Raw genomic sequence first — 14,121 nt, 5'->3', positions numbered from 1 at the left:
TCTGGTCATCAACTACAGTATGAGGAGGATAAATTATTTTACTTATTCTCAGGCAATTCAAAATTCTCCAGGCAGTGATAGGGAACTCACTATCTCCAAAGAAAATTCTCCTCATGTTTGTAGAATTCTATTAAACAGTTCTTCCCTTTACAGAGTCAAAATATGCTTCTCTACGGTTTCTATCCATTCATCTGAATTTTTTATATAACCACATACAATCCTAATTCTATTTAAGAACCACTCATATAATTGAAGACAGGCATCATCTCCCTACCATCTGCTTCTCACTCAGTTCCCTTTACCACCCACCTGGCCAGTCATCCTATTTACTCTACTCAGAACATATAACAGGTTGTCCACATCCCTACTGAAATGTGGTCATCAGAACTGAACAAAAAGCTACAGAAACAATCTGGCAAATCCCAAGTGAAGACCACCACCACTTATTCTGTTCCAGCTAATGTGCTTCTTTCAATGCAGCCTAAAATAGCTAGTTACAACATCACACTGCCTGTGTCACACTACCCTCCTATTTTTACTTATGTCTTCTACCCCATCCTTGCAAAGTTTAATTTAGACCCAAAGTCAGAATTTTATTTTTATTTCAGTTGGATTCACTTCTATTAGACCTGAGCTGTGGTGTGACATGCTAAAATTTTCTTGGAGCCACAGTCTACCTTAAAATTGTTTGCCAGCTGCCCAAATTTTCAGCCAAACAATTGACGAAAATATAATGATCATAATGATGGTGAAGAAAACAGTCCTGGGGATGCTTGGGTGGCTCAGTTGGTTTAGCGTCTGCCTTCAGCTCAGGTCACGATCTCAGGGTCCTGGAATCAAATCCCACATCAGGCTCCCGGCTCAGCAGGGAGTCTGCTTCTCCATCTACTCCTCCCCTGCCCCCCACTCATTCTCTCTCTCTCTCTCTCTCTCTCACACACACACACACACACACACACACACACGCACAAATAAATAAATAAAATCTTAAAAAAAAGAAAAAAGAAAAGAAAGAAAGAAAACTGTCCTCCATATTGATATGAATCTGCAAGATTTGCATCTCTGCCATTAAAACCTCAGATCCCAGCTTGCCCCATCCTTGCCACTCTCTGAATTTCACCTTTCTGAGCTCACACACATGCCACAGCAAAGTCTTTCTGCTGCCCCACAAGTTAAGTTCCCCCAGGACTTTGGCACTTTCAGAGAAACTGCTGTTGGAGTTGAGGGTAATTGGAGGGGGAGATGAACCATGAGAGACTATGGACTCTGAAAAACAATCTGAGGGTTTTGAAGGGGCAGGGGGTGGGAGGTTGGGGGAGCCTGGTGGTGGGTATTATGGAGGGCACATATTGCATGGAGCACTGGGTGTGGTGCATAAACAATGAATTCTGTTACACTGAAAAAAAATTAAATTTGAAAAAAAGAATTAAGTAAAACAAAACAAAATATTAAAAATAAATAGAATAAAATAGAACACTGAAAAGATAAATAAACCTAATAAAAAGAAGAAAAGTTCACACCCAGAGCTCCATGAGGTAGTGGAAATAATGTGGAAGTTGGAGTCAGAATGGCCTGGGATTGAATCTTGGTTTTGTAACTTACTCACTGGGTAACCTCAGGCATGCTACCACTATCAGTTTCCTCATCTCAAAAATAGAGATAATAATAATGACCTCATGGGGTTGTTCTGAAGATTAGAAGTGATACGTGCAAAATCTCAGCACGTCTTCAGCAAAATGGGCATGCAATATAGATTACCTTTATTATTACAGCATGGTGAGAGAGACAACACAGTAACTACTGACACAAAAGACAATTAAACCCAAGAAAAAAGGGGGATAAAATGAAGATCTATGTTCTGTAGACAATAACTAATGCTCCACAAAAGAAAGAACTGATGGACTAATAAGGTTAGAAATAAAGACATTAAATAAATTTTTAAAAACTCAGACACATTTCTGTCTCATCGACTCTAAACAAGATTAGCTACCCCCTTGCATTTTTTATTTTATCGTGGAAGACCATTAGGGTCATCCAAGAAATGCTGATCAGTCCAGAGTGACTTTCCCATAGAATACAAACAGTAAGACAGTAAGACAAACAGTAAGCTGGAAAGATACAGATTCATGCCTATTGTGAAGGGACCTCTAGATTAAGTAGAAAAGATTTGGAATTCTACATGCAAGCAGGAAGTAATGACATGATAAGATTAGATGATGAATCAGGCAGCTTATAGCAGAAAGGCTAGGTACAACACTTTTTACAAATACCTAACTGAAAGATGATGAAGTACAGAACTAAAATTGCAGCTCTAGAAACAGAGAACATACCTACAGTGCAGAATGAAGTCTAGAGAGAACTGGAAGGATGTGGCACACACATGAGGGGTAAAGGAGAGTGAGAAGTGCAAAGTGACATGGTATAGCTTGAGACACTTAGTGGATGGGGATGTCATTAACCAATATGTGGACTTCTGGAGGATAGTACACTTCAGTGTAGGCCATGATAATGAGCTCAGGGGTTTTTTGCGGGGGAGAGGGTTGTTTGTTTAGTTTCAGAGGTAGAGTTTAGTGATTCCTCAGTTGTGTATAACACTGAATGCTCATTACATCAAGGGCCCTCCTTAATGTCCATCACCCAGTTACACCATCTCCCAACCCACCTCAGTTTTGAACAATATGAGCAGAGGTAACTAGGGGACATCCAAATGGAGATATAGTCTGTTCCACATAAAAGTCTGGAAACCAAGAGAGTTAGGAGGTCTCCTGAATATTTATGAGAATAATTTAGAAAACCCACAGCTTAATCTACAGGAAGAGTAGGTAGAGCATATCCTTGATACCCCAAGGTAGTAACCTTAAAAGCAATGTAAAATTAATTTAATGATTCTTGCCTGATAAAGTCATGCTAGCTTCTGGTGATCACCACTTCTAACTCAAAAGCTCATTTTCTTGTTTTCTTTTGAAAAATCAAAATTAAATTTACCTATCTTCTTTCAATTCATCATAATTTCTGGAAGACCAGCATTCATTTCATGGCAAGTTCTCCCAGTATCCAGAGATAGAATTCATAGATAAAAAGGGACATGCAGGTAGGCCCTTACGGTGTTTTCCAACCACAAACTGAATTTGGGATTCCCATAAATCAATATTCCACCTCTCTAAGACAGAGATAAGAATGTATACATATCAATGGATATTTATCAAGCACCTAACAAGTCAAAGTGGGGGTTATAAAAAAAAGTAGAAGGTGTGGACCCTTGCACACCTATAATAATCAAAGAAAACCTTCCATAAAATCTCCAGTATATGAAGTTTGTGTAAACCTAAATTTGGAACTTGGTAAAACAAGTACAGATGAGTACGTGAGGAAGTTGGGGAGTAAACACATTGCTAGAGAAATAGAGGTGGAGATACGGGTGGATCTGGGTTCGATTAGGAATGAATCAGACCATCCTACAGAGTATGGCTCCTCCCTGTATAGACTTGCTATAAAAAGGCTATTATCCCAGACTCTAGCACCCAGCAAGCTCCTTCAGACTAATTCTACTTGCTCTTCTGGTGAAGGAAGTAAGTAAAAGGGACTATGTCTAACTTTACCTATTTGGTGTTAAGCAAGATGAAAATCTGGAATGTATGTATGTATGCTCTAAGGCAAAATGTTCTAGATGTTTGGGTTCTTCATTTTTAGTGGAACTGTTACTAAAACTTATTTTGATATACAAAGAAAATGAGAGCATAAATGTGTTTTCTATAAAGCTACTCAATACTCTTTATATTGCTGGATTTTCCATGTATTCTTTCATTGAACAAATATGAACTAACTGCCTTCTATTTGCAAGCACTGTATTTGACTGATTATATAACAGTGAAAACATAAACTCCCTACTTATAGGAGCTTGCGTTTAGTAGGGGGAGACATCCAGTAAATAATAAATGAACAAAATTTTCAAGTAGCGCTAAAAACAATGAAGAAAAAAGAGAACAATGTAGTAAAGTAATGGGAGGAGAGAGCTTTAGATTGGATGGCCAGGGAAGATCTCTCCAGAGAATTTTCTTTTGAGCTGAGATCTTAATGACAAAAGGAATAAGTCAAGGCAAATGGCAAGATTCTAAACATGAGTCAACTTGTTTGAAAGAATAAAAAGAAGCTAGTGTGCCTAGAGCATATTTAACAAGAGGAACAGTGGGGTATGGTGACATCAGAGAGCTAGATGGGGTATACCATGTGAAAGGTATAGCAGAGTTTGTACATTATTTTAATTACATGAGGAATCACTGGAGAGTATTCAGCAGGAAGAATGAAACAATATAATGTATGTTTTTAAAAGATCATCCGGCACCAGATGCCTATGTTAAGTGAGAAGCATGTGAAGAATCTAGAGGTTTCCAGCTTGAAGTACAGGGAATGTGAGTCCCTATGTTCAAAGAGCTATCATGTCGAAGAAAGTAGACCAATTTGTTCATTTTTTTTTATTTGTTCATTCAACTAATAAATCTTTTTAAAGATTTTATTTATTTATTTGAGAGATTGACAGTGAGAGAGAGCATGAGAGGGGCGAAGGTCAGAGGAAGAAGCAGACTCCCCATGGAGCTGGGAGCCCAATGCAGGACTTGATCCCAGGACCCTGGGATCATGGCCTGAGCTGAAGGGAGTGGGTTAATCAACTGAGCCACCAGGCGCCCCTCAACTAATAAATCTTTTTGAGTGCTCACTGTAAAAAAAAAAAAAATCATTCCTGGCTGCTTTGTGGAAAAATAAGATAATAGGAAGGCAGGCAAGAGTGGAAGCAGGGAGATAGACTGAAGTTTAGGTGAGAAATGATGGGAGTAAGAGTAGTGAAAAGTAACTCTTTGCTCAAGCCAAAATCTACAGGTTATCCACGATCCCTGTTTTCCCTAAGCTACACTGATCCATCACCTTGCCCAGTCAACTCTGGGCAAGATGCCTGATCCATCTGTCTCCCTGTCCACCACTACCACCCTAGTCCAGGCTATCCTTCATTCTACCGCTGACTATTATAGGAAAAAAAAACACAATTTAGTTATTTGTTTTTCTATCAGTATATACTTGAGTTGTTTCCATTTAGGGAGGTATTATAAATAATAGGGCTATGAACATTTTTGTATATGATTTTTGGGTGCATATATTTGATTACATGTATTTCTATTGAAAATATTCCCAAGGAGTAAATTTCTTGGTCTTAGACACCGCCAAACAAATTTTGAAAGTACTTCTGCCAGTTTATGCTCCTTCTAGTGGTATATGAAAGATCCAGTTTCTCCACATCCTCACCAATATTTGATATTGTAAAGTTTTTTTTTTCCTTTTGTCTTTTTAGTCATTTTGGCTGGTGTAATGTGGTCTCACACTGTAATTTTAATTTACATTTCCTTGACGATTAATAAACTTGAGAACTTTTGATACATTTATTAGCCACTTGGATACCCTTTTCTGTAAAGTTCCTGTGGTTTCTACCCATTTATCTATACGGTTGTCTGTATATTTTGTATTAATTTACAAGAGTTAATTTTATAATCAGGTAGAACCCTTTATTAGTCAAATGTTTTGTACATATCCTCCCACTTTGTGGTATTCCTTTCTTTCTTTTAATAGGGTCTTTGAATAGACAGCCATCCTTACTTTCAATGAAGTCAAATTTATCAATCTTCTTCTTTATGATTAACACTTTTTGAATTATATTTAAAAAGTATTTCTCTCTACCATCTTGCTTACCCGCCCCACTCTCTTTCCAATTGAGCTGGGAGATGGACTCTGAGAAATAATCTGAGGGTTTTTGAGGGGAGGTGGTGGGGGAATGGGTGACCCTGATGGTGAATATTAAGGAGGGCACATATTGCATGGAGCACTGGGTGTTGTACATAAACAATGAATCTTGGAACACTGCATCAGAAACTAATGATGTATTTTATGGTGAATAACATAACACAATTAAAAAAAAGTATTTCTCTATTCTCAAGGTCTAGAAGATATTCTCTTATGTTATTTTCTTTTATCTTTTATGTGTAATATCTACCTAGGAACTGATTTGTTTTACTAAATGACACTTCAATTAACCTAACACCATTTCTTCACAGACTGTTCTTTTCCTACTGCCTTGCATAATATTCTCATCATAAATCAAATATGCATAATGCGATAGGTCTGATTTTGGACCTTTCCCTGATCCATCTGTTTAGCCATGTGCCAAAACCATGCTGTCTGCCTTTATAATACACTTTTACATCTAGTATACCCTCAAACTTTTTCTTCTTCAATATTGTCTTGGCTAGTCTTGGCCCTCCACATTTTAAAGTAGCTGGAAATTAAGACTTCTGTTTTGAACATAATAGGCTTGAGATCTCTATTAGCCAAGAAGAAATATTGTATAGGCCTTTAGACATACATATCTGAAGCCTAGGGAAGAGTCTGTGGCTTGACATATAAACTTGGGTATTGTTCACTGTCAACCTCTATTTAGGATTTAAAGTTATAGGGCTAGATGAGATACCCCAAAGGAGTATAAACAGAGAGGAAGCTAAGGAGTGAATCTTAGAGCACATCAACACTGGGGACTGGAAGAGGAAACTAGGAGAAAGCAGGCAGAAAGCTTGGGAAAGAAACAAAACAGTATAAGTCCTCTGAAGGACTATGTAGCCAACTGCATCAAATGCTGCTGATATGATAAGCAATGTGTTACATGAAAACAGGTATTTGAATTTGCCAAACTAAAGGACATTTTTTATCTTCATGAGAGTTTTCATGGATTTTTTAAGAGAGAAAGACAATCTGAGTAAAAGAAAATAGGAGGTGAAGAAAAAAACTATAACCATAGTTTTTGAACGGGTATTGCTATAAAAGAGAAAAGATAAATCATATTATACCTAAAGGGAGATGCGGGATGGGGGGAAAGGGAAGAAATTTAAAAAGAGACACATCAGTGTGAATATATGGATATAACCAGTAGAGAAGGACAACTGTAAAAGCAAAGTGTTTGAATAAGAAAGAAAGTTTCCAGTGCTGAAACAGAAGGTAGGAGCACAGACTGTATATCCACATGACAGCAGTGATTATATATATATATATATATATATATATATACACACACACACACACAAATGCACTAGTCTGGGAGAGCAGATAACTGAGAAAAATGAAGAAATCCTCTTCATTGGTTTCCAAGTTCTCAGCAAAATAAAAATCAAGATCTTCTGAGAAGAGAAGAGAAATAGCTGTTAGTGGTCTTGCCAGTGACTATAAGAAAGAGCTGGGTGTTACACTGAACTAATGAATCATTGAACATTATATCAAAAACTAATGATGTACTATATCTTGGCTAGTTGAATTTAAATTTTTAAAAAGTAAATTTTATGGGAGAAAAAAATAAAGCCAATTACATCTTCAGAAGAAAGAGAGAAAGAAAAGAAAGAAAAAGAAAAGAAGAAAAGAAAAGGAAATAAATGAAAAGAAAAGAAGAAAAGAAAGCAAGTGGGGCAACGTAGAGAGGATGCTTGCCAAGAGCAACAATGGAGATTAACCAAATGTCTAACCAAAATAAAAAGGAAAATGAGTACATGTGCAGTAAATAGACAAGTGAGTCCAAAGAATAATTGAAATCAGGATACAAGAGAAGGTCAGAAAGTGGAATCCTTGAGACTAAGATTTTGCGGACAGTGCAATTACAGATTAAGTCCAAGGTCTGGAATATCAATGTAAATGACAGTGCCTCTACCGTGCCTTAAAAATTCTTAAATCTTAGATGTGTTTTTTACAAAAGCATACAACTGTATTTTTTTATTCAAACTTTATCATCTGTCTTTTAGCCAGCCCGTCTGTTCAATTCATACATATACCGTAATTCATTATAAAATTATATCTAATCCTACTGTTATATTTTATACTTTCTGTTTACTCTGCCTTTTCTCTGCTTCTTATTTTCTTCTTTCCTGGCTCCTATTGTGTTAATTGAATTTTTTTTTAAATTCCTCTTTTCCTCTCTAATGGTTTAGAAGTTATAAAGTCTATTCTCTTAGTGGTTACCCCAAACTTTTCACAATATAGATTTAACAATCTCAATAATTAATCAAACCCTATTTCCTCTTAAAAAACAATCCAAGGCCCATATGTGCTATAGCTCTGTGACAGTCATGTCTTTCACATTATTGTTTCCTATATCATTTTATTCTTGCCTGGTTTTATAACCCATAAAGCAGTGATTATAATGGTTTTATAGACTAAATGCTTATTTAGATTTATTAACACACTTAGTAATTTCTTTTTTCACCAATTAGATAAATTGAACATTCCTCATATGGTATTAGTAGCAAAAAGAATTCCAGTCAGAAAATTATTCATACTATCTACAATTTTCAAAAGTTTTTTAAACATTGAGAAGCTAATATTGAAAAACCATCCCATCCAATTAAAAATACTGCATTAGGAGAAGGAAGGGAAAAATGAAGAGGGGAAATCAGAACCATGAGAGACTGTGGACTCTGAGAAAAAAACTAAGGGTTTTGGGGCAGGGGGTGGGCCTGGTGATGGGTATTAAGGAGGGCATGTATTCCCTCCTTATATTCCCTCCTCCTTCTTATACTTCTTATACTAAGAAATCTAGGAACACTACATCAAACTAACACTACATCAAAAACTAGTGACATAATGTATGCTGACTAACATAACAAAATAAAAAAAAATACTTCATACTTCATGAAATGTTGAAAAAGAAAATTGTATGAACATTCATTGAATGTCTCAGCCATTTAGCAAATTATCTTTCAGAAAATTGTCTCGCAACACACTGATCATTTAGCAAATAAGCTTCTGATGAATTCATTTTCAGCAAATTTATATGAATAAATTTTCCTGGTTTTGACCAGTGGGCCTTTTCAGAATTCTGCTATGTGTAACATATCAAGAGGTTGAGTCACTGTTTTATATACCTGAAACTAGTATTGTGTGTTAACCATACTCAAATTTAAATTGTTTTTTAAATAAAAATAAAAACATAAAATCCTGTCATGGACAATGGTCAGACCAGTAAGAATGATAATCTTACCAGCAGCACCTAAATACTGCTGTGAATGGGTTTAAGGCCAAGAAATTCTATTTTAATAATTCAAATGAACTCTGTGTTGATTTTCACTATTTGGATGGTAGAGAGAAACTTTTCAAGGCAATCTTCTATTTTAAATGTGGATTACATAGAGGAACATACAGGTTCATGTGTTAAATGTAGAAATTGGGCACTTGGGTGGCACAGAAAGTTAAGTATTCAACTCTTAGTTTCAGCTCAGGTAGTGACCTCAGGTCAGGAGATTGAGCCCAGCATCTGGTTCCATGCTCAGCATGGAGTCTGTGTAAGATTCTCCCTCTTCTTCTGCCCCTCCCTACCATGAACTCATACTTTCTCTATCTCTAAAACAAATAAATAAACCTTTTATTTTTAATGTGAAAATTCATTATTATAATCAATATGACCTAGAAAAAGAAAAGATATGCAAGAAATACAATTTTATTTCTTCTTTTCAGGTTTACTTTTACTTACAAAAGATGTCTACTCTACTGGAAAATATCATTGCCATTATCAATCTATTCCATGACTATTCAACAACAGACAAGGAAACTGACACACTGAGCAGAAAAGAACTGAAGGAGCTCCTGGAAATGGAGTTTCAGCCAATCCTGAAGGTAAGGGATGCTTCCTGGAACCTAAGGGTGCATCATGCTTGTTCTGCAGCAGCAATATAACAAATAATAACTGTGAAATTTTGCAAATTATTGTTTTTGGAATAGAAACAGACTCAATCTTATTTCAAAACAAATACCTGTTTCTCTTCTTTTTTTTCTTTTTTTTAGCATTAATATCTTTTATTTTATTTTTTTTATTTCTTTTCAGTGTAACAGTATTCATTGTTTTTGCACCACACCCAGTGCTCCATGCAATCCATGCTCTCCCTAATAACCACCACCTGGTTCCCCCAAACTCCCACCCCCCATCCCTTCAAAACCCTCAGATTGTTTTCTCTTCTTATACTTTTAATACCCTATGCACACACATGATGTGCACATTACACAAACCCACCACATACATATTCTGTGAAAAAAATGTAAATATTTAATGACAAAAAAATGAACACCAAATAATTAGTTCTTCATATTATGTTTCCTAACCTCTAGAATGTTAAGAAGATATATTTAAATATATTAAGATACATTTAAGAGAAAATTCACTGATAGATTTCATAACATATTGACATATAAAGAAAAAAAGATGCACATGACCCATCAAACATTTTAGTGTCAACAAACCAGCATTAAAGATATATTATTTTAATACAATAGCTAGTTTCCTCCTAACTCATCATAAGCTGAACATTATTAATGAAAAAACCCACATACTGTCCGACATTTACTTACCAAAAATCACATTCACCAAACTGTTTTTGAGTTGTTTAACCATTTAAGTCATTCTCATGTAACCTCCCTCTGTCTTCTGTCTGTACAGAATCCAGATGACCCAGACACTGCTTACGTCTTCATGCATATTCTTGATTTAGACCATGACAAGAAAATAGACTTCTCAGAGTTTTTTCTGATGGTATACAAATTGGCTCAAGCATACTATGATAAGACCAGAGGACAGAACTTCCAAGCATCAGAGCAAAACCAAGAAAAATATGCATACCACACACAAGATGAAGAAAATGACATAAGGGATGATGAAGTACAAGAAGAGAAAGAAGAAGAAATTAGAAAATCCAGTCAATCAGGAAAAAGTCATAGAAAGGGGAAGAAAACAATATCCAATAACCCAAAAGGAAGACGAGGAAAGGGACATGAACAGATACCAGACAGCTCAAGACATGCAAGATCCTATAAGGGTGAGACAGCGGACAGTGGACACTCTGAGTCGGGGTCTCCCCATCACCAATTATCCAATCAGGCACACAGGCCTAGACAATCACACTCTGAGCATGGAAAATCATCACCTGAAATCAGGCCAGTGAAAAACCCAGGGTCCAGGATTAGTCAGGACAGTGATAATGAAGGACACTCAGAAGATTTGGAAAGACAGTTTGGATCTGGCTCAGGAAACCAACAAGGATCTGCCCATGGCCATGGAGGAGATAGCTCTAGACACTCTGAGTCTCATCAGTGGCAGAGAGACAACCATGGACAGCCTAAGTCTACCCATAGATGGTCAGGCTCTCATACCAGAAGAAGACAAGGATCTAGTCATGGACACTCTACACACACCTCAAAACAATCAAGGTCTCCTTATGAAGACACATCCTCTCAAGGATCCTCCTTCCATAGGCTGTCAAAACCAAGAACAACAGGAAGACAAGAATCCCAGCATGAGCAGTCAGCAGACATATCCAAATACTCAGGTACTGAATATGGACAATATTCCTCCAGATCTAAGGCAAGCAGGTATCAGGAATCCAGTGTAAGTCAGGACAGTGACACTGAAGGACATTCAGAAGATTTGGGTAGAGAATCCTCAATGACCCACAAAAGAACTGAGTCCACATTAAAGAATCAACATTGGTCTAACCATAGCAGGTCAGCTGATGGGTCCAGGCAAACAGGCTCCCATCAAGGGAAGAGGAATATACACAGGGAGTCTAACGCTATACACCAAGATGCAGGACCGACCACCAGAGAAAGACAAGGGTGCCATCCAGAGCAGTCACAGGATAGCACCAGACACTGGGAAACTGGACATGGACAAATCTCTTCTGGATCTGGTAACACCAGACACCAGGGATCCAGTTTCAGTCAGGCCAGTGACAGTGAAGGACAATCAGAAGACTCAGATATTCAGTCAGGGTCAGTCCAGGAATGGTCCGGGTCCAATCAAAGGAGACAACACGGCAGTGCACATGGCAGTCCTGACCACTCAGGGTCTTACTTCTACACGATACCCTCCCAAGAACAGTWTGACTCTGCCCACGGACAGTCTCAACCCAGTACCAGGGGGAGACAAGGATCCCGCCATGAGCAGGCACATGACAGCTCTAGACATGCAGGATCCCATGAGGGTCAGGCAGCTGATGGTGGGCACTCTGAGTCAGGATCCCGCCACCAGCAACCATCCACTTGGACATATGGCTCTAGGCAATCACAGTCTGGGCATGGACAATCGTCATCTGAATTCAGGCCACTGAGAAACCGAGGGTCCAGTGTCAGTCAGGACAGAGACAGCGAAGGGCACACTGAAGATTCGCAGAGTCAGTTTGGATCTGGCTCAGGAACCCAACACGGCCATGCACAAGACAGCTCTAGACGCTCTGAGTCTTATCGAGGGCAGAGAAACAATCATGGGCAGTCTGAGTCTGGCCATGGACACTCAGACACTGGTAGTAGAAGGAGACAAGGATCTAGTCATGGACACTCTGTCAATAACTCCAGACAATCAGTGTCTCTTCAGGGACAGAGTGAAAATCATGGGCAACCTGCGTCAGGATTTGGAGAGTCTCAGCATGGTAGTGGAAATCTTGATTCCAGCTATATGGAATCCAGAGACATAGTTGAGTCTGGAGATGAATTTATGTCATCCAATATAACAGTTAGTAATATTAACCCAGAAATATCAGTCCATTCAATGGGTAATTCAAAGAAGTTGGGATTTATTCAGTCACAAAATTATTATTATTTTGAGTGAGAAACCAATAGAAAAATAACTAAAAGGGTAGGAACCTGAGCTAAGACATAATTTTGGATCAAGAAACTTCGCATTATACCTGCAAAGAGTTTTCTTACCATTTTACTTTAAATGGGTTACAGTATTTCTTTCCTCTGGTGATAGTTTCATTTCTTCGTTGGGTAGGTTTAAACCTTTGGTTAGGAAATTGTCAGTGGGCAAAATCTATGTCATTTAGAACTAAATTTAGAAAACTCAATATTTTGGGTAGTTGGGAGTTCAAATAAGGACTGTCTTTTGAGATGTTAAATTTATGATCTTTGTAGATTTTCACATTTTCTTTGCCAAAAATACAAAATCACGGTTCTGGAAGCCAACCAAATATGTTAATATCAGAGCTCAGTGCATCTTCCTCTACTATCCTTCTAATGGAGTTCTAAGTTAATCTGGATTTACTAAAATCAAAAAACTGAATTACATAAAGATTCAAAATAAACAGTTGAGCATATGTCATAATTTGTCTTTTTTATGCTTGTTTCTCATAGACCCCAGAAGACTTACTTCCCCATGGCCAAAATTACATGTTTTTCTTATATCACTGGAAAACTATATGACCAAAAGGCAGTTATACACCAAGCAAAAGGAATAATGAGTCCAATGAAGTAAGAATTTAAACAACATAATTGTTGTCCCATCCAGTCACATTCAGGATGAAGGAAGGCTTAGCTCAATCATTAACAGCAACATAAGTATTACCCAAGTGGTTATTAGGCTAATCAAACCAAGATTAGTAAACAGAAATTACTAACCACAGGTCCCTCTTCCAAAGACACTAGGAGTTGTTTTCCAGTGAAAGTCAGAAAGCAAGTATTTATGCTGAAATATCTTGACAAAGGAAAAACAATAAAGAAAACCCCCACCCTGGAAAGAAAATGCATACAGTTCATGATGTTGGCAGGTGAATGAAGAAATGAATGAAGAGTAGTAGAAACATCTACAGGATTCTACCTTTAGAAGGAATATCACTGTAGGAGATTCATATCCAAGTTTTCCTTCTCCATAATATCAGACCAGAATGCACACTAGAGAATATCTAGGTCAGTGTTCAAATTCTGCAGATGAGTCTGTCTCCAAAATAATCCATACCAAATAGCAATTAGAATCAAAGTCTTGTAACTCTGATTTTTATAAAAGCACTTTAAAAAGATGTCTCTCTTTCATTTTATTTTAACAAATCAGACTAAACTGAAATTAATTGATTTATGTAAGATGGCAGAGGAGTAGGGCACCCTAAGTTTGTCTAGCCCCTCAAATGCAGCTAGATAGTTATCAAATCATTCTGAATACCTGTGAAATCATTTGGAGATCTGAGAAAAGAAAGGCTGCATTCTACAAATAGAAAAGCAACCATTTTTTGGAAGGTAGGAGACTTGAATCTGGGGTGATATATCTGAGGATATGGTGGAGGAGAT

At 37.3% G+C, this 14,121-nt stretch overlaps 1 protein-coding gene across 1 annotated transcript; it reads left to right on the top strand.

Moving 5' to 3' along the window:
* The first annotated feature begins 3,535 nt into the window (after positions 1-3,535).
* LOC116858765 (filaggrin-like) lies at positions 3,536-12,995 on the top strand. The gene is made up of 3 exons (XM_032843663.1): positions 3,536-3,569; positions 9,532-9,690; positions 10,508-12,995. The coding sequence occupies exons 2-3, from the start codon at positions 9,553-9,555 to the stop codon at positions 12,668-12,670; spliced, it is 2,301 nt and encodes a 766-aa protein (XP_032699554.1). The 5' UTR covers positions 3,536-3,569; positions 9,532-9,552; the 3' UTR covers positions 12,671-12,995.
* The last annotated feature ends 1,126 nt before the right edge of the window (positions 12,996-14,121 follow it).

The sequence above is a fragment of the Lontra canadensis genome, unplaced genomic scaffold (assembly GCF_010015895.1).
Source record: "Lontra canadensis isolate GAN:19392208 unplaced genomic scaffold, GSC_riverotter_1.0 scaffold142, whole genome shotgun sequence".
In the NCBI taxonomy this organism is placed as follows: domain Eukaryota; kingdom Metazoa; phylum Chordata; class Mammalia; order Carnivora; family Mustelidae; genus Lontra; species Lontra canadensis.
Note: the sequence above shows the minus strand (reverse complement) of the source record. Positions and strands in the feature narration are given on the sequence as shown.